Raw genomic sequence first — 19,940 nt, 5'->3', positions numbered from 1 at the left:
GGTTAAGAAACATATATCGATGACCATCAGTCTATGCTTGAGATTATTTAACAATGTCATGTGGTGTTAGGTAAGAGAAACTTATATTTAAAAGAACATTATAAATAACACTATTTTTTTGACAGTGTTATGAACGAATCCCTTATTATAATTATTTATAAACATAGCATCTTATTTGATAAAAAAATAATACAGAAGTGGAATCTTTCGTCTAATTTCAAATATAGTATTTTTGTATATTTTCTAAGTTACCATTATCAATGACCCAAAGCAGTGAGAGACTAAGAAACATATATCAATGGCCGTTAGACTATATGCTCGAGAGAAAAATATATCTAACCATTAGACTACCTCTCATCTTTATAAAATGGGCCAAAATGGGCTAGGCCAAGAACTAAAGCAGGTTAGTTTAGACAAGATTGGGCTAACTCGAGTCGAACCCAAAGCAGTCCTTATCTGAAGCGATTGTGTTCAAATGTCGGTGCGGATCAACGACCTAAAAGCTGATCCTACGTTCCTATCCGACATTGTTTTTAAGATCGTAAGTTACATCCAAAAATTTAGCCATGACCGTTGACTAGTTTTGCTATTATTGATCCGGATGTTTCAGTAACGGACCTCCTTCGGAGAATCTTATCTAGAAAGAAGGAAAACGACATAGAAGGATATAAAGGAGGAGGAGGAGGAGGAGGTGGAGAAGGAAACCGACTACCACTTGCTGGTTCACGGGACCAAATGCCACTTAATAAGTTCATTAGCGTATAAAAAGTTGCCCATGAAATAATGAATTTATAGGGTGTTATTTGTAACTATCTTGCAACAATTTTAATTGGTATAGAAACAATGCCAGTCTAGCTATCTATGGCCTTTCTCTTTATAGAGTTTAGAGATAGAGGATAGTAGAGAGAGAGAGAGAGAGAAGATGTCATTTTTATCGTCCGGGCCAATGGGCCTGACCGTCCAGATGCTCTCCGGCCGATGGTTCATGGCGTTCGCCTCCTTCCTCATCATGTCCGCTGCCGGCGCCACCTACATCTTCGCCATCTACTCCGCCGACATTAAATCCTCCCTTGGTTACAACCAGCAGACGCTCAACACTCTGAGCTTTTTTAAGGATCTCGGCGCCAACGTCGGCATCCACGCCGGCCTCCTCGCTGAGGTCACCCCGACCTGGCTCATCCTCGCCGTCGGCTCCGCCACCAACCTCTTCGGCTACCTCATGGTCTACCTCTCCATCACTGGCCGCACACCTCGCCCGCACGTGTGGCAGATGTGCCTCTACATCTGCGTCGGCGCCAACTCCCAGTCCTTCGCCAACACCGGCGCGCTCGTCACCTGCGTCAAGAACTTCCCCGAGAGCCGCGGCATCGTCCTCGGGCTTCTAAAAGGCTTCGTCGGCCTCAGCGGTGCCGTCTTCACCCAGCTCTACCTCGCCTTCTACGGCGGCCGCGACTCCAAGTCTCTCGTCTTGCTCATTGCCTGGCTCCCCGCGGCGATCTCCGCCGTGTTCCTTCGCACCATCCGCATCATCCCCCCAAATCGCTTGTCGAACGAGTTCAAGGTCTTCTGCAACTTCCTCTACGTCTCCCTCGCCCTCGCCGCGTATCTCATGGTCGTAATCATCCTCCAGAAGAAATTCGCCTTCACACGCGCTGAGTACGCCGGCAGCGCCGCCGTCGTCCTCTTCCTCCTCTTCATCCTCCCTCTCGCCGTCGTAATAAGAGAAGAGATCTCCATCTCTAAACAAAACCACCCACCAAAAAAAATCCCCCTTTCTCCTCCCACCACCACCGCCACCATCTTGAGCAATGCTAGTAGTAAAAATACTAATAATTTCACTTTGTCTCGCATTGTAAAGATCTTCAAATCCCCAAATCGAGGCGAGGACTACTCGATCCTCCAAGCGCTCGTCAGCGTCGACATGTTCCTCCTCTTCGTCTCCACCGTCTTCGGCGTCGGCGGCACGCTGACCGCCATCGACAACATGGGCCAGATCGGCGAGTCTCTGGGCTACCCGGCCAAGAGCATCGCCACCTTCGTCTCCCTCATCAGCATATGGAACTACACGGGCCGCGTCGCCTCCGGATTCGCGTCGGAGATCCTACTAGCCAAATACAAGCTCCCTCGCCCACTCATGTTCGCCTTCGTCCTCCTCGTCTCCTGCCTCGGCCACCTCCTCGTCGCCTTCGGCGTCCCGGGCTCCCTCTACGCCGCTTCCATCATCATCGGCTTCTGCTTCGGCGCCGCCATGCCGTTGATCCTCTCCATCATATCAGAGCTCTTCGGCCTCAAGTACTACTCCACATTATATAACTTCGGCGGGATGGCGAGCCCGGTGGGCTCCTACATCCTCAACGTGAGAGTCGCCGGATACTTGTACGACAGAGAGGCCATGAAGCAGAACGGCCATAAACTGGTTCCATCGTCGTCAGGGAAGTCGTTGACCTGCATTGGAGTGCAGTGCTTTAAGCGTTCGTTTCTCATTATCACGGCGGTGACGCTCGCCGGAGCTCTCGTGATGTTATTACTGGCATGGAGGACTAAAGATTTCTACAGAGGAGATATATATGCGAGGTTTAGAGAGGGGTTGGAGGGAGAGAGTAAAGCAGAGGAGACGAAGTCTTCTGTAGAGAAAGAGAAATTAGATGAGAAGGAATGTCTGAAGGGGAATGATTCAATTCAAACTTCACAAAGGAATGTCTTTTAATTCTCTGCTGTCAATCCTGTAAAATTGGAAAAGCATTTGTGGCATGGTTTTCCTAATCCTTTTTTTTTATTTTAAAAAACTCATTAATTCTGAGATCAAAGTATAGTTCCGTACTTTTATCTCATTCTAAAATATTCAATCCGTTTAAATAATATTTCAGCAACTAGTGTTAAAATTTTAATTTTATATAAAAACGTTGAATTTGGTCATTATTCTTTTTTCTATATACTCTTTTTTTTTGGTAATGGAAAATCCATAAACTCTAGCCTCAAGCGGGCTGAAGTTGCTTGACTGGGACCGGGCCGAACCTGGTGTGAGCCTGTTGTGGCCCAGCCCGGCCTGAAAGCCCCACGATCGCTTCTAGCGCTACCTCAAGCTACTCTCCTTTCTTGTGTTAATAATAAGTCGGCAAAGAGCAAAGCACATCCCGCCTCTTTCAGTATGGGGAGGCATCGCCGAACCCCTTCTTCCGAGGAGGACGATGAATCCGAATCCGAATCCGAGAGGCGGAAAAGCTCCTCCTCCCGAAGCCGGAGCCGCCGCCGCCGCCGCCACGGAGAAAGTCGCCGGGACCACCGGCGGAGGAGGAGCTCCTCTGGTGATGGGAGTGGTAGCGGGGATGAGTCGTCGCGTTCCGGATCCGAGGAGGAGGGCCGTGGGAGGCGCCGAAGTAAGTCGTCGAAAGATGTTACTGAGGAGGAGATCGTGGAGTACATGGCGAAGAAAGCCCAGAAGAAGGTATTCCTTTTGCCTTTCGATTCGTCTCTAGGGTTTTTGTGTTGTATGGTATCTGGTTTTTGTCCCTCCCCCCCTTTTTGAAATGAAATTTGTTTAGGGTTTTGATTGGTTGTCCCGTCTTTAGGCTTTGAGGGTGGCTAAGAAACTGAAGGCGAGCGCGGTTTCCGGATATTCGAACGATTCCAACCCTTTTGGGGATTCAAATCTTACGGAGAAGTAAGCAAGATAGCCTTTTGCTTTGAACGTTAAGAATTCTACTCCATTATTGAGAAGTTGGAAACTGTTGTTTGGAATCCAAAATTTTAAGCAGGATCAGTGTTCTTGTTTAGCTTAGGAGTTATATTGTACATGATAGATGTTCTTCGGTTTCCCTTCGCCGAATTTAATGGCAGATAAAATTCCATACTTTCTCTCGTTAGGCAATCTTTTTAAGGAAAATAATCGGATACTAGAGTAGAAGATTCACTCAATATCTAAGGGCTATTTCTGATCCCTTCTTAACCTTTGAACAACCTGTAATTGATAGCAATTGCCATAGTGACTTTAGTAGCTTGTCATATAAGTTTTTAGTTCAGAACATGGTAAAGTCTGCTTGAGACAGAAGATATCAGCCTTTACCTTGTTTACTGTCTCTGTGCTGTCTGACCTAAGATAAGCTAGCTTGCGTTCTAGCTGTATTATCCTCTTTCTGGTCTTATAATTTATATTGAGAAAGTTTAATATGTGATATAATAACTGGGAATGAATTTAAGATAAGCTAGTAAGCTATTTCTTATTAGATTACTGTAAATATATCTGGGAGAATTATTGGCTTTGCACAAGCTACATTTTGCATCAATATGCATCTGTACTGGTTTACATTGCCTTATTTTGAATCTTTGATTAACTGATTGGAGTTATAAACATGTGCTTGCTAGTATAGATTATTGAGTTCTAGCAGAAAGTTGGGAATCGACTAGGGCAAGAGTAGTGATGGGATAAACAATTTAAGTGGCAATAGTATTTAGATGCTACGTCGGTCTACATTATGTTCTCATTCTTTTTTGCACTATCAGTAGATAAATTTATTGTCTCATGGTAGGAGCAGAATCCCATGATGGATTGTTCTGGCTTTGTTAGTAATCAACAAGAGGCGGTCCTCACTTAGAAGTATAAAGAACCATGGTAATATTGTATTTGGCCAATAAGATATGATTAGAAGAAAGAGAGTGAGGAATTATATATTGTTAGCTGGACACATCTCTATTAACTAGATAATGGTAATTTAATTTGGTCTTACCGTCCAGCATAAGGACCATATAGAGTACTAGTGGCTCAATTTATGTCTACCATGTGAAATGGGGGAATAAGAAATCTAAAAGTTGATTATAATAGAAGCAATAAAATGGACACCACAGTCTTGAGGTGCTGCCATTTGCAACTAAATTCAAAGGAGCATATAGCTGATCTTACTCACCGATCTTTAATTGTTGCTAGAAGAGCTTCATAGTACAATATCTTCCTATTTCTGAATTGGTCATGCTCATTCTATTTTTCTAACATGATTACAGTTTTGTGTGGCGAAAGAAGATTGAACGAGATGTCGCTCAAGGCCAACCTTTAGATATTTCTCTTAAAGCTGAAAAGAAGAGACAGAGAGAAAGAATGGTATGCAATAAATGGTCATTGTATAAGAGTATGACCTATTTTGAATATTGGAGCTTCACTTAAAATATAGCATAGGTCTCATGCATGTTCTGGTTCAAACTCTAGATGCATATATGCAATAATCTGCCACTGAGAAAAGGATTAGTTATAGTAAGTTACAAGTTTGATGCTCAGACATAGTTGTGTTTTTTTTTTCCCTAAACTTTGAGTAGATATAGTTGCATATTTACTTGTAGCTAGACAGTAGGTTGCACTGCAATTTTGCAGTTTGGACATGTGCTTTCTGTTGTACTCAGGCTTATTTCCTTAGTAGATGTGATTTCTTACCATTTGTTTTCCTAATTCAGGCAGAGATAGAAAAGGTTAAAAAAAGAAGAGAAGAGAGAGCTATTGAAAAGGCACAACATGAGGAGGAGATGGTTGGTTAAATATTCAATATTTATATAGTCGTGGAGTTTTGTTGCAGTCTTATCTATACCGCATTGATTCGTCTTGCATAGTAGATGAACTTTTAAAATTTTTGCAGGCATTGCTAGCTCGGGAACGTGCTCGAGCTGAGTTCCAAGACTGGGAGAAGAAAGAGGAAGAGGTGTAGACATGAACTCTTAGACAGTCTCTACCAATGTTAATCTAGATTGCTCCTGAAGCCCTTATCTGGGCTGCTTCTAAACCCCTTCTGTGTAATCTTCTGCAGTTCCATTTTGATCAGAGCAAAATCAGGTCTGAGATTAGATTGCGTGAGGGACGCATGAAACCCATCGATATACTTTTGAAGAATCTTAAGTTCTCTGAAGATTGTGATATTGAATTAAATGAACCATACATGGTATTCAAGGTAAGTATACTTCTTTGTGTTGTCATATGAATATATAAATCTTCTTTCGTTCCTTGCTTGATGAATATGGAAATCCAATGAGAAGAGAAGCCAGCATTTTTAAGTTGGAATTGGTACTCTTTTCCTTGATATTTTGTAGGTTTCTCATTTATGGTTTCTAGGTGAGTTATTGATGAATTATAATGATATATTTTCATGTGCTAGCACTCAGCAGATACAAAATTTTGGAACTATTTCTGCTATAAAAAAGCAATGCTGGTAAATATTGAATCTGGATTAAATATAACGTGAACTATCCAACATAGATTAATATAAAATAGTCTTCAACTGTGACTTGCTTTCTTGAAATGCTTTTGTATCGAAGAACATCTATCTTACCATTTATTTACTTTGAACATTCATATTCAGGATAAAGCAGAATGAAAAACAAGCAAGCAATTGATATATTCTTATTATCATTTCCTATAGTTTTTTCAGAGAGTGAGTGAGGACTAGCCTCACTTAAACTATCGTCGTTTCCTATAGTTACACAATTTCCAAATTATGTGATGTTTGCCTTATGTCAAGTAGTTAGACACTTCAAGTTTTGTTTTCTTTTTCTTGGAAACTGATCACTGTTGGCATAGTTAGAGTCTATGAAAAAGGTAGATATCCTTATTACCTTTTAGTGACTATCATTATATTTTTCCTAATAAATAAGCAGGGATTGACGGCTAAGGAAATGGAGGAGCTGCAAAATGACATTAAGATGCATCTAGACCTTGGCGGCGAAACAGCAATGCATACTGAGTACTGGAAGGTACTACTCCTTGTCTTTTGTGTCACCATTTTCATAAGTCCTTTACATCATATAACAATGATGGAGAAATTGCATTTACAAAAAGCTGTCCAATTTTCACTTTTCTATCATGATATTAATTGCGCAATTCAATCCTTTTTGTGTGGTTTAATTACTTCCTTGATATGAACTTAAATATTTGTTATTTTATTCATTTAAGATTTTATGTGTTGTCTCAATTTTAGTTATTATATTATGAAGTGTGGGAGGCATTCTTTTAACATTTTAACAAGAATTCTCTGTTCTCTGAACCTTTGAGGTGCTCTTATTTCTAACCATTTATGCATGTTTATTTTGATGACTTGTGACGTAACTGATGGTACTCATCTGTATCTTCTTTTAGCTGATTGCATATGTGTTCTCAATCCAGCTTGTTTTCCTGGCGCTGAATGTTTAGTTGCACTTGAAACTCATTTGTGGTATCTTTCTTATACTACCATATGTACTTACGGAGTACTAGTATTCAAGAGAACTACTTGGCTTACTGAATGCACTAAATTGCATATTAGATTTCTAGCAAGGAAATAGAAGAGTGCCTTACTGAAAGGTGGCTCCACCTCATATATGCTGCTAAGGAAGTATCGTTGATAACAATTGAATTATTTTATAATTAGATAGCAGAGCCTTTTTTTTTCTTTCTATCTACTAGTTTTTTTGTTAAAATCTATAAAGATATGGAATTCCATATCATTACTTTTGTAATAATTGTTTGATATTGATCAGGCATTGATGGTGATTTGTGATTGGGAATTAACTGAGGCTCGAAAAAGAGATGCACTGGATCGAGCTAGAGTGCGTGGTGAGGAACCACCTCCTGAGGTCCTTGCTGAAGAAAGAGGTTTACACTCAAGCATTGAGACAGATGTGAAGAATCTCTTAGAAGGACGTACTGTTAGCCAATTGGAGACAATGCAACTTCAAATTGAGTCACAGATGCGCTCCGGCACTGCCAAGGTGGTTGAATATTGGGAAGCTATCTTGAAACGCCTTCGGATTTACAAAGAGAAGGTATGCACAAATGTTCTTTCATCCCTCAAAAATGAAAAAAATGAGAGTTATACCAGAAATATCTGTCCTCTGAGGTTCAATTGTAAAATACTAGGTACTGGTATAGTCTGGCATGTTAGGTGTTTATTCCATGTTGAAATATTAGTCTGCTTAAGAAATTACTAGTTTCAAATTCTATCCAGTATCCATTATATATCAGACTAATATTTCAGTACATCTCCAATATTTATGCTGTACCATTTGAGAACTCTAGTAGAATAAAATTGTGTTCATTGCTGAGTGACTTGGTTCCATGTTTAAAGTATGCAAGTATGCCAAGGTATGACATGCTTTTTACTAGAGTCTTGGCAGTGTTCCATGCTAATGCATGAATATACTATCGTGTAAATCCCATGCTTCAATAAGAACAAGCAATCTAATGATTTGAGGTTTAGACTTATTTGGAATACTTCTAGTTCTTGATTCTTGTTGTGAAGGTTAAAAAGAAAATTAAACCTGTTGTAATTGAGTCCATTGTCAGTGTAGAAAACAAATTTGATCTTTACCAGATCATGTTGAACAATTCATGTTATAGGCATCTTCATCCATACAGATTTAGCTATCTAAATTGCATTCTTCTAAGTTGCTTAAATAATCTTATGCTCCTTGGCTTGTCTGTGCCTTGGAGATGAAGGTGATTCCATGATTCATGTGTATATTGTCACACCAGAGCATGTGCCTTTCATGTTCATGTGCATCTCTAAATTTGCATAGCAGTGAGTAATTATTCTTGAAGTTGGAAATGCATGCAATTTACATGACCCATTTAGCTAATGGTCATAGGCAGATCCATGTACAACCAATGGGAATGCTGTGGAACAACTTATTGGTCTCCCCTGATTTAATAAGAATTACCCAGCCCATGTTGCCCACTTCGCTTCCTCCCTACAATTTATAACAATCTTGTCATTTTTTGTGCCTAAGATTGTTTTGTTCCTTATTTAGCACAATGTCCATTTATTATGCTGCCTGTTATCAACAAAATAGCTCTTTTATGTAACTCCATTTAGATCATTATCTACATATAGTGTTTAGCTCCATCCAGGTTGTTGTCCTCTACTTTATTACTTACCAAGAGTCAAGCTTATGCTTTTACAATATTCTGCCGAGGGATACAACATACACACTATTTCACATATTGCACATTAATTCAACCTTTGTTTGACTTGGTATTTCAGGAGTCGCAAGTGCATCCTAATTGCTTCAAGAATATTGAGCATAGTTTTCTAACGCACTTTCTCTGCTATGTTGATGACTGCAGGCTCGCTTGAAGGAAATCCATGCCTCTCTGTTGGAAAAGCAGCTGCACCATCTAGAGCAGGTAAAGGCTGAACAGGGCTCAGAAACAGATACTGAAATCAAGCCTAAGGAGGAAGATGTGATCCATGATGTAGAGGGTATGTTCTTCTTCCTCATCTTCATTCATTCAGCTTTTACTCATCTGGGAGTTCTTAGATATTGACTTGATATATATTATGTGTATAGATGCGAAACCATATTCCCCTGAACCTATTATTGAGGAATCAGAGCATGAGCTGGAAGAGGAGCCAGGATCTTTCTCACCTGAGCTATTGCATGGTCAAGAAGATGAAGAAGCAATTGACCCTGAAGTGGATAAAGCTGAACTGGTACTGTACCAAATACAGATTTAGATGTTAACTGTTTGGTCTTTTGTTTGTCTCTCTTTGATTTAAGTTTGCGATGCTGGAAATGAAGAGCTGGATGTCCAACTAAGAGATCATCCAGCTTTTGAGAAAAATTATTGGTGGCAATTAAGATAGTGAGGATATCAGTAGTTTGAAAGTAGGGTTTATGATTTTCTGAATAGATCTTCTATTTACAAGTAAAGGAAGACATCTACTTGACTAATTTTTAAATCGGGGGAACTATCATAATTGGGGATATTTTTACTTATAATAGTACTTATAACTTGATATTTCTGATTAAAAGATAGTCAAACCACAGACTATGTGGTGACCTTATTTTGCTGGCAAAGTTTTAGATCTTTTTGGGGAAGACCAATTTATTTTGGGGAAGACCTTATTTTACTGACAGTTTTGACCTTTTCTCCACGCTATAGAGCATGCCATTTCACATTCTTCCCTTGGATGCTGATAACATTGAAAACACACTGGATTCATGTTATTCAATGTATAATTAACTGCTTATTAAGACAATATTCTTGGTGGTGCTACCTGTGCAATAAATTTCTTTGTTCTTTTTTATGGTGTCACAAATATCACATTTCTCGGATTTTTATATGTTCAGGAAAGGAAACGTGATGAGGCTGCAGTACACAGAAGAAAAATTCAGGAAGCAATGACAAGAAAAACAAGTAAACCTGATGAAATGGAACTGAAAGCAATGAAAGCTATGGGAGCCATGGAGGAAGGGGATGCGGTGTTTGGTTCTGGTGCTGAAATAAATCTGGATTCACAGGTCTGAGTTTAACTTCTTTTGAATTCCAAGAAATAACAATATGATTGCTGTGATGGGCATGAGCAGTTGGGAGTTTGATAGAACTGAATTAGTTTCAATTCAATGAGTAGTCGCATCCTTGTCTGCATGCATGTAGAAGTGCTTTATTTCACTTTGCTGAAACAATATAATTATGGGTTCTCCATTGGTGTGAAAAGCCATATATGCAGATGTGATGTCACTTGTAATAAAACCACATAATTAGTTAAATTGATTGATCTTGTTTTGTTATGTTTATAGATAACTGACTCATGCTTATATTTCATCTTTTCACGTGCTTGTAGGTATACTGGTGGCATGATAAGTACCGCCCAAGAAAACCGAAGTATTTCAATCGGGTGCATACCGGATATGAGTGGAACAAATATAATCAGACGCATTATGATCACGACAATCCTCCCCCTAAAATTGTTCAGGGATACAAGTTCAATATTTTTTACCCTGATCTTGTGGATAAATCAAAAGCACCAGTGTACACCATTGAGAAGGATGGGAGCAATGGTGAGACATGCTTTATAAGATTTCATGCAGGGCCTCCATATGAGGATATTGTGAGTATCATATTTAAGTCTTAACTTTTCATTATGCTTTTATAAATGTAAAATAGTCTTTTTCTTATATTTTGTGTGTACTTATGAACAGGCATTCCGCATTGTAAATAAGGAATGGGAGTACTCTCATAAGAAGGGTTTCAAGTGTACATTCGAGCGGGGGATTCTCCACGTCTATTTCAACTTCAAGCGTTATCGCTACAGGCGGTGACACATTGGAAGAAAGAGGAGGTAAAAAAAAGAACTTGGGGTCTATTTTAGAGGATTGACAGTACTATATATTAACCACGATAAGGTTCAGTATCTGCATTATGGAGATAGACTGGGAATATAGGACAAGCAGTATCAGTTGTGCTTCCTAAATGGATTGATTAACAAGACATGTTCTATTTATTCTCATGTTTTCTGGTGGGTGAAAGGAAAGTTAATCAGAAGCATCGGATAATGATTTTTTCGATGGTTTCTACTGTACTGCTAGGAAGGACATAGTAGCATGGACGATATCATTTCATCTGTATATTTAACAAGAGGAGATTACGAGAAATTGTCAGTTTACAATCCATATGGATCTGTAGGACAAATCCGGAAAATACCTGGCCAGGGAAATCTATTTTATATCCTGAGATGTGTGTAGATTCAAGCTCCCTCAATTTTCTATGAAGGTTCAGTGTTGCTGCCCCCTCCCTGGATGTTTCTGTTTGCTGCCATTATTTAGTATTTGAGTTTTACAACTGTGCAAACTGATGCATCATAATGTAGTGCATCTGACAGATTGATGATATTTTCTTTGAAGATGATGGTTTTGATATTGGTAACATTTTCATTTCTAGTTTGTAAATATGCGTACGGTTTTTTTTTAGTTGAGAAAATTAGGCAGGTGAATCTAATATGGAAGACAAGTATTTGGCTAAAGATCTCCACGTTTGCTGTTTGCAGTACTGCTAGGTGGAGTATTATACTGTTGCCTTTGGTGATGATTTAGTGAAGCACTGGAGCAATATAGAAGAAAATTGGTTAATTATACTTTCAACCCCTCAAAACTATTAAACTTTTTCTTTCGCCCCTCATTTTTTTTCTTTTCTTTTTAACAACTTGAGCCTCTAAATTATTCGAAATAGTCAAATCCCTTCAACATGAAGGTTGCAAAATTATTTACTCATTTGGTAAATATGTTCATCTAGATGATGAGATAAATAGGTTCTTGTTGAAGGTGTATAGATTGTTGAGGGTTTGGGCAAATGAGATAACTAATGGCCATGGTGATTGTGATGGTAATTTAGGATTTGGGTTGGGAAGAAAAAGAAGACATCGTGTGAGAACGGAGAAGGTAAGGTTTTAGAGTCAACAAGTGCTAATCACGTAATAAATTATGTTAAAAATTCTTACCGTAGACTGTTCTCTTTTAATAGTACAAGTTTTAGAAGATAAGAGATAAAGAGTGAGCCAAAATATGTAATTAACCCTATAGAGGAAAACACCCGACAGTAAGTAGGCCAACTTAGATGCAATATGACAATATAAACCCGACCTGAGCAGGCAAGAAGTACGAACAACAGGGAAGTGAGGGTATTATATTCCAGCAAAGAATTAGCACGTTACGTTGCTACTGTCTTCTGACATCCAACAGCATTTCCCTATTTCTTCTACATGTGACTATGTGAGTGAGTGAGTGAGTGATCTCAAGAGATAAGAGCATACCTGGTACTAGTACAAGACAAAAGAGAAGGAAAATGATCATATCATATTTAACTGTTAAATATATCCAATATAGAACAAGACCATACAGGATATCAAATATTAATTACAAAAAGAAGTATGTCAAAAAGATAATCCTGATAATAATTACAAACACCTCCCTGTGACCATGCCTACCAAGTATGTCAAAAAGTTAAATCAGCAAGATGGGTAATCAGCAGTAAAACATTACGTCCTTCACATTATCCTTGATGCGAGGGAGCTGCCGCACCTCAGCAGAGGTATCGCGAGTCTTACCCCCGCCGGCAGAAGACGTTCCCTCAGAGTTATCACCTTCCATATAGTAGCGTGCACGAAATGCAGCTAAATGTGCATAATATGCAGGCGGAACTGTCAGGCAAAGAGAGGTCATAAGAACTTACTCCTGCTAAAGAGATTGTCAGAAGTTGATAGCGAGTAATTTATAACTATAATAGAGACATACCTATTGATACAGACCGCGTGCACCGTGCATAGCTACATTTTCACATGAAATAAAATGGACAAACTTATATAAGATGAAGTTAAGAAACGGGTAAGTAAAAAAAAAATCATTAACAGGTGAGGGATGCAGAATAGCTATAGAACTTCTCTAAGTTTTAGCTTACGTGTAACATAGATTATTAGTTAGCATCTGCAAACCATCAGCAGTAAAATGGTTTTCATCGAATAGAACATGGTAGTGAGTTGGACGGCTAGTCCCCTGTTAAAAGGAAAGAAAAACAAAATTCAGAATTATAACACCCAAAGGGCAGAAAGTAACTTGGATACAAAAACTGTTAAGGAGAGGGGAACAAGTTTACCTGTATACCAGCATGGCTGCAAAGATAGAAATCAAATTCACTGGGATGGCAGATCTTTGTGTCAACCACGGTACCTGAAACAGCAGAATAGGATCACTTCAAATCATATTGGAAAAAAGTATGGCGTCATGGTTAACTCACCTGGTAATATATTTCCACTTCTATCAGTTAAATCCCGTCTCCCATGAACTTCTGGAAACAGGCGAGTGTGGTGCCGCTTCTGAACCACCACAAATGTTACTGGAGGAAGGTAATTCTCCTGTATAGAAGCACAAGCCTACAAAAAAAAAATACAAAAAAGCAAGCAAATGGAGATAATAAACAAGATAACAAACTGCAAAATGCATTTAATTTAAGATAGAATTAGTTGAACAAAAGCATTACCTTCCGAATAGCATCCATTTCATTCAACAACACCTGGTTAAATTGGCCTTCGCTTACGCCATCCCTAAATATAAGTTAAATATCAGAGAGGTTTTCCCTCAATAGTATGAACCTAAATGTCAGATAGTTAACTCCTAACAACCTGTAGAATATGATCCTGTGGGGCTTATGTTTGGTCACTCTATAAAAAGCTAGCAACAATTCTCTGCAAACCAAAAGATTATTTAGGGCTCATAAAAGCATGGTTCTTTTAAGAACAGAAATATGCTGAACTTACCTAATCATGCCCCCGTAGATAGTCCCCTTCTGCGGATCTTGGACAACTGAAAACAGATCCTTTATAATTTCCTGCCTATGTTCTTGGGCAGAGACTAAACCTCTATATTTGGTAACCTCTGGCCAATCCATTGAAGCAACAACCTATATAGAGGGTATAACACATGATGTGATGGAAACAATATGATGTGGACATTATTGATAGGACGCGATGACCTGTGTACCAATGCAGGAGGCGCCGACAGTTGATGATCCCTTTTATAGGGATCTGATTCTAATTTTTATTTATTTAGGGTGTTTTTTATTTATTTCCTATGTAGGGTGCTTTTTGCTTAATTCCATTATAGGTCTATATATAGACTCGTTATATTTTCTTTGAAACTTAATGAAAGTTTATATGATTTATTCTCTAGAGGATTTTGGTGTGAAACCATTTCTTAGGATGGAGGTGTAAAACCTCATTCCTTCCCTTCTTAATTCCCTATTTCATCTTTCTCCATCACGTTTTGCATCACAACATTAATTGACGGGAGAATAATTTATAACCCATCTACAAAGATTCAATACTCAGAAGAGAAAGGATATGATTATAACTAAAAGAGGTTTAAGAGGATCAAACCGCAGCAATTGAGGACAATGAATCCTCTCCTGGAGGTGGATGAGTAACATCAGCTCCAAAGATAATAGTTGGCAAGTCTGTTACAAAAGGGATTCCATTATGTAGGGCACCTTCAAGCACTGTATTACGCCCTCCAACCTATTTGCAGAGCACATTAACAACATAAGCAAATAATTCATGTAGTTAAATAAAACTGGATTGTGGGTAAAAAAAATTAGTGCAGACCTTTACGTTAATTTTCAGAGCAACATTTTCAAGATACTGATTATCTCCTTTAGCAAGGTTCTTAGGCAAGCAGCACTGTGTCACTATCCCAAGCTCAGTTTCACAAACTTTTTTTATTCTTCCTGTCACCAATGAGAAAAAAATAATCTGAGGAATAAGCTTAATTAGCCAGATATTAGTATATTACTTCAAGAACAAAGGAAGCAAAATTTGCCAATAAACATCCACCTAAATAATGCTTACCGTAGAAGCCGCTAGCATCAGGCAAAATTACTATCAGCAATTGGAGTTGCCTCCCTGTTATGCCCTGGCGAGCTAGTCCTTCCATAGACTTGTTTTGAACCTCTCGCAAAGCAGACTCAACACTATCAGGATGGGCTACTTGATTGTCGATACATGGCTTTGGATTGAATACCTTCGAAATTTTAAATAAGATATGCTATAATTTTAACAGTTGAATTCAAAAATAAAAAAGAGTGACATTCTCAATACCATCCCAATGTTGTTGCACATATTGACAAGATCACAGCAAAATCGTAGAACTTCATCTTGACGCATTCGTGAAAAACTCAAGCATGCCCAGCAATGCACAGTTCCTCCATTGACCATTTTCTGAGTATCCACCATAATGTTTTAAGAAAAACAAAATATAAGGACGATACAGTGTTGCAATATCAATAGAATTAAATGGCTACAAGAAGATACGACACTGAATTGTTTATCAAGGACGATCAAAGATTCTTGCAAAATCGTAGAACTTCATCTTGACATATTCGTGAAAAACTGAAGCATCTCCAACAATTTTTTTCTTGACAAAAGCATGTCCAGCATTGTACAGTTCCTTCATTATCCATTTTCTGAGTATCCACCAAAATGTTTTAACAAACAAAATATAAGGATGATGCATCACTGTAATTTCTAAATAATAAAATGATTACGAGATGCCATGATACTGAATTTTTATCAAGGACAATCAAAGATATAGAACATTAAAAAAAATGAATGCACCGAGTTTTGAAACCAACTTTAAAACCAACGGTCATTTTATCTAAGTATACAGAGACTTCCCAAAAGAACAAAGAAAAACATTGTTAGGCATCATGTCAGAGGCCCTAAGCTTAAGCAAGCACGGTCATTTCACCTACAAATACAATAATGCAGGATTTAAGTGGACTACATTGTGGAGTTCTAGTGAAAACCAATTAGAAACAAAATTACAACAATATATAATTAACAAACTGACATAAACTTCCTTCTACCCACGTAAAGAAGCAAAATCCCAAGTACATTTTACTAGGTACTTCGGTAGTAACTTAAAAACATCCTAATAACTATAAAAAGATTGTTAGTTGACCATAATAAAAAAACCCCATGAACAAGGAGAACAGATGCACGCTCACTGCCTTCTAAGAAATGAGACAACATTATAAAACAATATTGAGAATTAAAAGACTGCTATAAAGAGAACACACATCACCTTATTGATCATGTTCCACTGACCGACAGCTGGGTTGCATACTTTCTCTCTCCCGGCATCGTGATATTTCAACTGAAATGTTCAAAAGAGAACAGTTCCAAACAAGTTGCACTATTTGACTAGCCAAAATTTTGGATTTTATAATTAATTACCTTTGGAGGGGGAAGCACACGAGCATCAACAGAAACAAGTTGGTTTATAACCTTAATTCCAAACTCCTTCGCATAGTTATCATTGTTGTAATTGTTACCATGTACCATCTTCACTTGGTATATAAATGAAAAAGCACAGATCAATAAATTTTGAACCTAAAAAGGAACTTACACTTCCTACTAATGAGTGATGCATCACAGAACATATAACAATTTAATGGGAAAAGATGGCAACTATTAAGCACCTCCAAGATACTCTTTTCCCTGTCTGATGGCCTCTGACAAGTTGCCCTCAATATACCTGTTACTTGTCGCTCATTCAGTTTTCGAGCATATCTCTGTCCTTCAAGGAGGTTGCAAACCTACATGAATACCATTATACATCAGCATCAAAGAAAATTATCATCCAACATTTTGAAGTGGAGTTATTTGACATTAATGTGAAGTCGATACCTCTATGGGTAAGTAAGTTGGTCTACTATCAGTCCCAGCTTGAAGACAGGGCCATGAAACATACTTCAGAGAATAGTTATATCGCTGTTTAAAGTACTGGACAACAGATACCCTAGTTCCCTGATCATCAAGAGAGAACCTAAAAGCAAACAAATGAACTCAATCAAGTTCTATTTTGTATGTAAGTGCTGTAAGGATCAATCAAGAACAGGAAAATTTTGACAGAGGGATGAGAGTACATCAGTTGATTCATTGGAGCAGATGATATGCCTGTAATCTTATAACGTATGCATATGTCCCTCCGATGAGTAGCTTCAACTCTGACTCCTCTCAAAGCTCTCTTTAACTATCAAGATGAAAAGCACAAAAGATGTAATAGAGGATATAGCAATCACTTTTACAGAGTCATTTAACAGCTACAACTATCTAAGATATGAAAAAGGATTACCAAGTGACATTACCTTAATACGGTCTGTGTCTGACAAGGGCCTTGCACTGTCTCGAATGTTAAGATATTCTTGTACAAAACCTACAAGAGGCCCAGCCTTGTAAAAAGATGTTGCAGCAATATCTGTCCAAGAAGATGAAACATCAATGCTAAACATGTATCATATATTTAAACACAAAAAGATTAAAAAAAAAACCCAAGATAAGACAGGAGCTGTTGCAAGGTTGGGGTCTTATAACATGCAAGTCTGCTAATTTCTATCACCAAATGTGAGTGTTGTAAACAAGAACAAACGGAGGAATAATATGGAGCAGAGAATTGCTAAGGTGGGAAACTTAGTGCTGGAAAACCGACATAACAAAGATACTAATAAGGAGTAACATCCTTTGACTTTCAAGACACAATACCAAGATTTAGTGACAACCCCATCTGTGTGGGTCGTAGACTCTGGTAATAACCCCTCCAGCACTCCACGCCATTCCCAATGTCCCTCTTGTTCCCGAACAGTGGAGAAAAGAATGATCTCGACACAGTGACATACCTGTAATGCGGAAAACTGGCCAAGTTACAGACTCTACTCCCAACATTACATAGCCTGAAATTTAAATGCATCTATAGTACAAACAAAGGGTGTAAAGAAAGGGAACAGATGAGGCGTTACGTTGTTGAGGGGGACTCCCTTAACACCACATCAAGAACTTGGATAGTCTCCTGTGGCACATCCAGTTGCCTTCCATGAAGGAACTGTTGGAGGTGCTGTAAGTCAGCCCTTCCAACAAGTTTAATTGTTACCTTGAATTCCTTCTCCGCCCTACAAGTTGCAAATAAAACGTACATCAAACAAAAGCACAACAAAGTTCCTCCATGATTGTAAAAGATCAGCAGATAGACCTAGCTTTGCCAGACTTGTCTGTATCAGTCAGCTTAACCACGAAATTCTTTGATGTGAATGGCAGAGCTCCAGCGGTATACAAGCTTTTCCTCCCATCATAGACAGGAGTCCGGTTAGCTAATGTCGATTGCTTATGCAACTTAACAAGCTCAGAAATAACCAATCTATTTCTCGCCCTTGAGGTGGATTCTGGGGTTATTGCCACCTAATCAAATAGCGGAACCTGAGTTCAAACTTGACTTCCTAATCCTCAAAAGAGATCGAAAGAAAAAGACAAAAAAAAGGAAGCTAAAGGCAAACACCATTAAAGATTAGCAAGCATTCACTGGAAGCATTTATTAAGAACAAGAACGATCCACGAATTAACTAACAACTAGAAACGCACTCATAGGCAATAACAAATCATCTGTCTATATTTTTTTAATACAAAAATAAAAAAAAAATCTGTCTATAATTTTTTTTAGACAATAAAAAAAAAATCTGTCTACATATAAAAATTTTCAAAAACATTTCTCAACAGGAATCGTTTTAGGTCCAGAAAAAATCATCCCAAACCATCTCTGAAAACCTTGTTCCATAATATATACAGACGAATTAAAAGTACGGTGCGAAGCAACCATTTAAATCTCAATAAAAAAAATCACAAAAAGTCAGGACAGACTCGGAAGTACTAGATGTATTATATTCACATTAAACAAAATCTGGAAACCTCAAAGACTAAAGGGAGAGGACACGAGAAACCCTAAAGAATGACGCACAGGATGATACGCGATCGGAATAAGTTATGAGTTGTATTCTACCATCGGAATGAAACGAGGAATAAGAGAAGGATGTCTCACGTCATAATGGCAAAGATCCTTATCCGCCACCTCGACGAGGAAATGGTTAGCCCTAACCACGCACTTCTTCCCCACGGTCCCAAATCCAGGACGCAGCGGATGCCTTATTGCTTTGCTCGACGCCGGCGGAGGAGCCACCGGAGCGGATTCCTCAGCCGCCTCCACCGCCATCGTTGACGGTGTCGCGGCGCTTGCAGAAGCTTCTCCAACCGTCGACTCCTTTAACGCCATCTTCTCCATCTCCCCTCCTAGTTGCGCCACCGCCGGAGGGGGAGTAGGCGGCTGTTGGGGAACGGATGAAGACGGCGGCAGCGTAGCCACGCCGTGCCCACTCCCATCGCCACCTCTACCTCCCTTATCGCCACGTCCAGATCGGCGTCCACCGCCGCGCTGCGCATAGAACAGTTCGGCCGGAGCAGGCTCCACTACGAAATCACCGCCGCGACCACCTCGCCGGCCGCGTCCACGTCCGCCTCCGCGGCGGCCTCCGCTGCCGCTACCACCTCCGCGAGTAGACATGAAGGTTGATGGGATTTGTCGTAGGGGAGCAGGGAGATAAGTGAGAGATAAAGGAAGGAGAGAAAAATGTCAGCAGTCGTGAGGAAGTAGTTGCAAACGAAGCAAAGGGTGTGTGTGTGTGTGTATATATATATATATAAACGTAATGATGAGATGAGCAAACCGCTGGAAAATATTATTCTATGACTACTCCACTCTAAAAGTGACTCGAGACTTAGACCAGAGAGGAAACGAAGAAAAGTGATATTTACACATACCACCCTCAAAGTCGATGATTT

At 39.2% G+C, this 19,940-nt stretch overlaps 3 protein-coding genes across 3 annotated transcripts; 2 read left to right on the top strand and 1 right to left on the bottom strand.

Moving 5' to 3' along the window:
* The first annotated feature begins 734 nt into the window (after nt 1-734).
* On the top strand, nt 735-2,895 carry LOC140762826 (protein NUCLEAR FUSION DEFECTIVE 4-like). Its single transcript, XM_073100781.1, has one exon. It carries the CDS (start codon nt 923-925, stop codon nt 2,705-2,707), a length of 1,785 nt encoding a protein of 594 aa, XP_072956882.1. The 5' UTR covers nt 735-922; the 3' UTR covers nt 2,708-2,895.
* Nucleotides 2,896-3,115: 220 nt separating this feature from the next.
* On the top strand, nt 3,116-11,679 carry LOC140763126 (splicing factor Cactin). The gene is made up of 13 exons (XM_073101188.1): nt 3,116-3,445; nt 3,570-3,661; nt 4,996-5,092; nt 5,440-5,511; nt 5,619-5,681; nt 5,787-5,927; nt 6,631-6,726; nt 7,489-7,773; nt 9,074-9,209; nt 9,298-9,440; nt 10,081-10,251; nt 10,575-10,841; nt 10,933-11,679. Exons 1-13 carry the CDS (start codon nt 3,149-3,151, stop codon nt 11,050-11,052), a joined length of 1,980 nt encoding a protein of 659 aa, XP_072957289.1. The 5' UTR covers nt 3,116-3,148; the 3' UTR covers nt 11,053-11,679.
* Nucleotides 11,680-12,561: 882 nt separating this feature from the next.
* On the bottom strand, nt 12,562-19,779 carry LOC140763294 (protein argonaute MEL1-like). The gene is made up of 22 exons (XM_073101421.1): nt 19,144-19,779; nt 18,304-18,509; nt 18,074-18,223; nt 17,820-17,953; nt 17,426-17,535; nt 17,204-17,310; nt 16,965-17,103; nt 16,757-16,873; nt 16,512-16,619; nt 16,360-16,431; nt 15,375-15,494; nt 15,126-15,297; nt 14,883-15,004; nt 14,658-14,795; nt 14,040-14,182; nt 13,905-13,967; nt 13,763-13,826; nt 13,520-13,655; nt 13,379-13,452; nt 13,184-13,278; nt 13,021-13,052; nt 12,562-12,926 (listed from the first exon to the last, which is right to left on the bottom strand). Exons 1-22 carry the CDS (start codon nt 19,660-19,662, stop codon nt 12,751-12,753), a joined length of 2,997 nt encoding a protein of 998 aa, XP_072957522.1. The 5' UTR covers nt 19,663-19,779; the 3' UTR covers nt 12,562-12,750.
* Between the last annotated feature and the right edge of the window lie 161 nt (nt 19,780-19,940).

Source organism: Typha angustifolia, chromosome 7, assembly GCF_048772165.1.
Source record: "Typha angustifolia cultivar Huaian chromosome 7, ASM4877216v1, whole genome shotgun sequence".
In the NCBI taxonomy this organism is placed as follows: Eukaryota; Viridiplantae; Streptophyta; class Magnoliopsida; order Poales; family Typhaceae; genus Typha; species Typha angustifolia.
The sequence above is the reverse complement of the archived record's forward strand: the minus strand, read 5'-3'. Positions and strand labels throughout refer to the sequence as shown.

Bases quoted from the DNA above. Each gene is read 5' to 3' on its own strand.
- LOC140762826 (XM_073100781.1), top strand. From the start codon at position 923: ATGTCATTTTTATCGTCCGGGCCAATGGGCCTGACCGTCCAGATGCTC.
- LOC140763126 (XM_073101188.1), top strand. From the start codon at position 3,149: ATGGGGAGGCATCGCCGAACCCCTTCTTCCGAGGAGGACGATGAATCC. The intron at 9,441-10,080 runs GTACTGTACCAA...TTATATGTTCAG, and splicing joins AAGTGGATAAAGCTGAACTG to GAAAGGAAACGTGATGAGGC. The intron at 10,252-10,574 runs GTCTGAGTTTAA...ACGTGCTTGTAG, and splicing joins AAATAAATCTGGATTCACAG to GTATACTGGTGGCATGATAA.
- LOC140763294 (XM_073101421.1), bottom strand. From the start codon at position 19,662: ATGTCTACTCGCGGAGGTGGTAGCGGCAGCGGAGGCCGCCGCGGAGGC. The intron at 13,968-14,039 runs GTAAGTTCAGCA...TTTGGTTTGCAG, and splicing joins ATCTACGGGGGCATGATTAG to AGAATTGTTGCTAGCTTTTT. The intron at 13,453-13,519 runs GTGAGTTAACCA...CTGCTGTTTCAG, and splicing joins AAGTGGAAATATATTACCAG to GTACCGTGGTTGACACAAAG.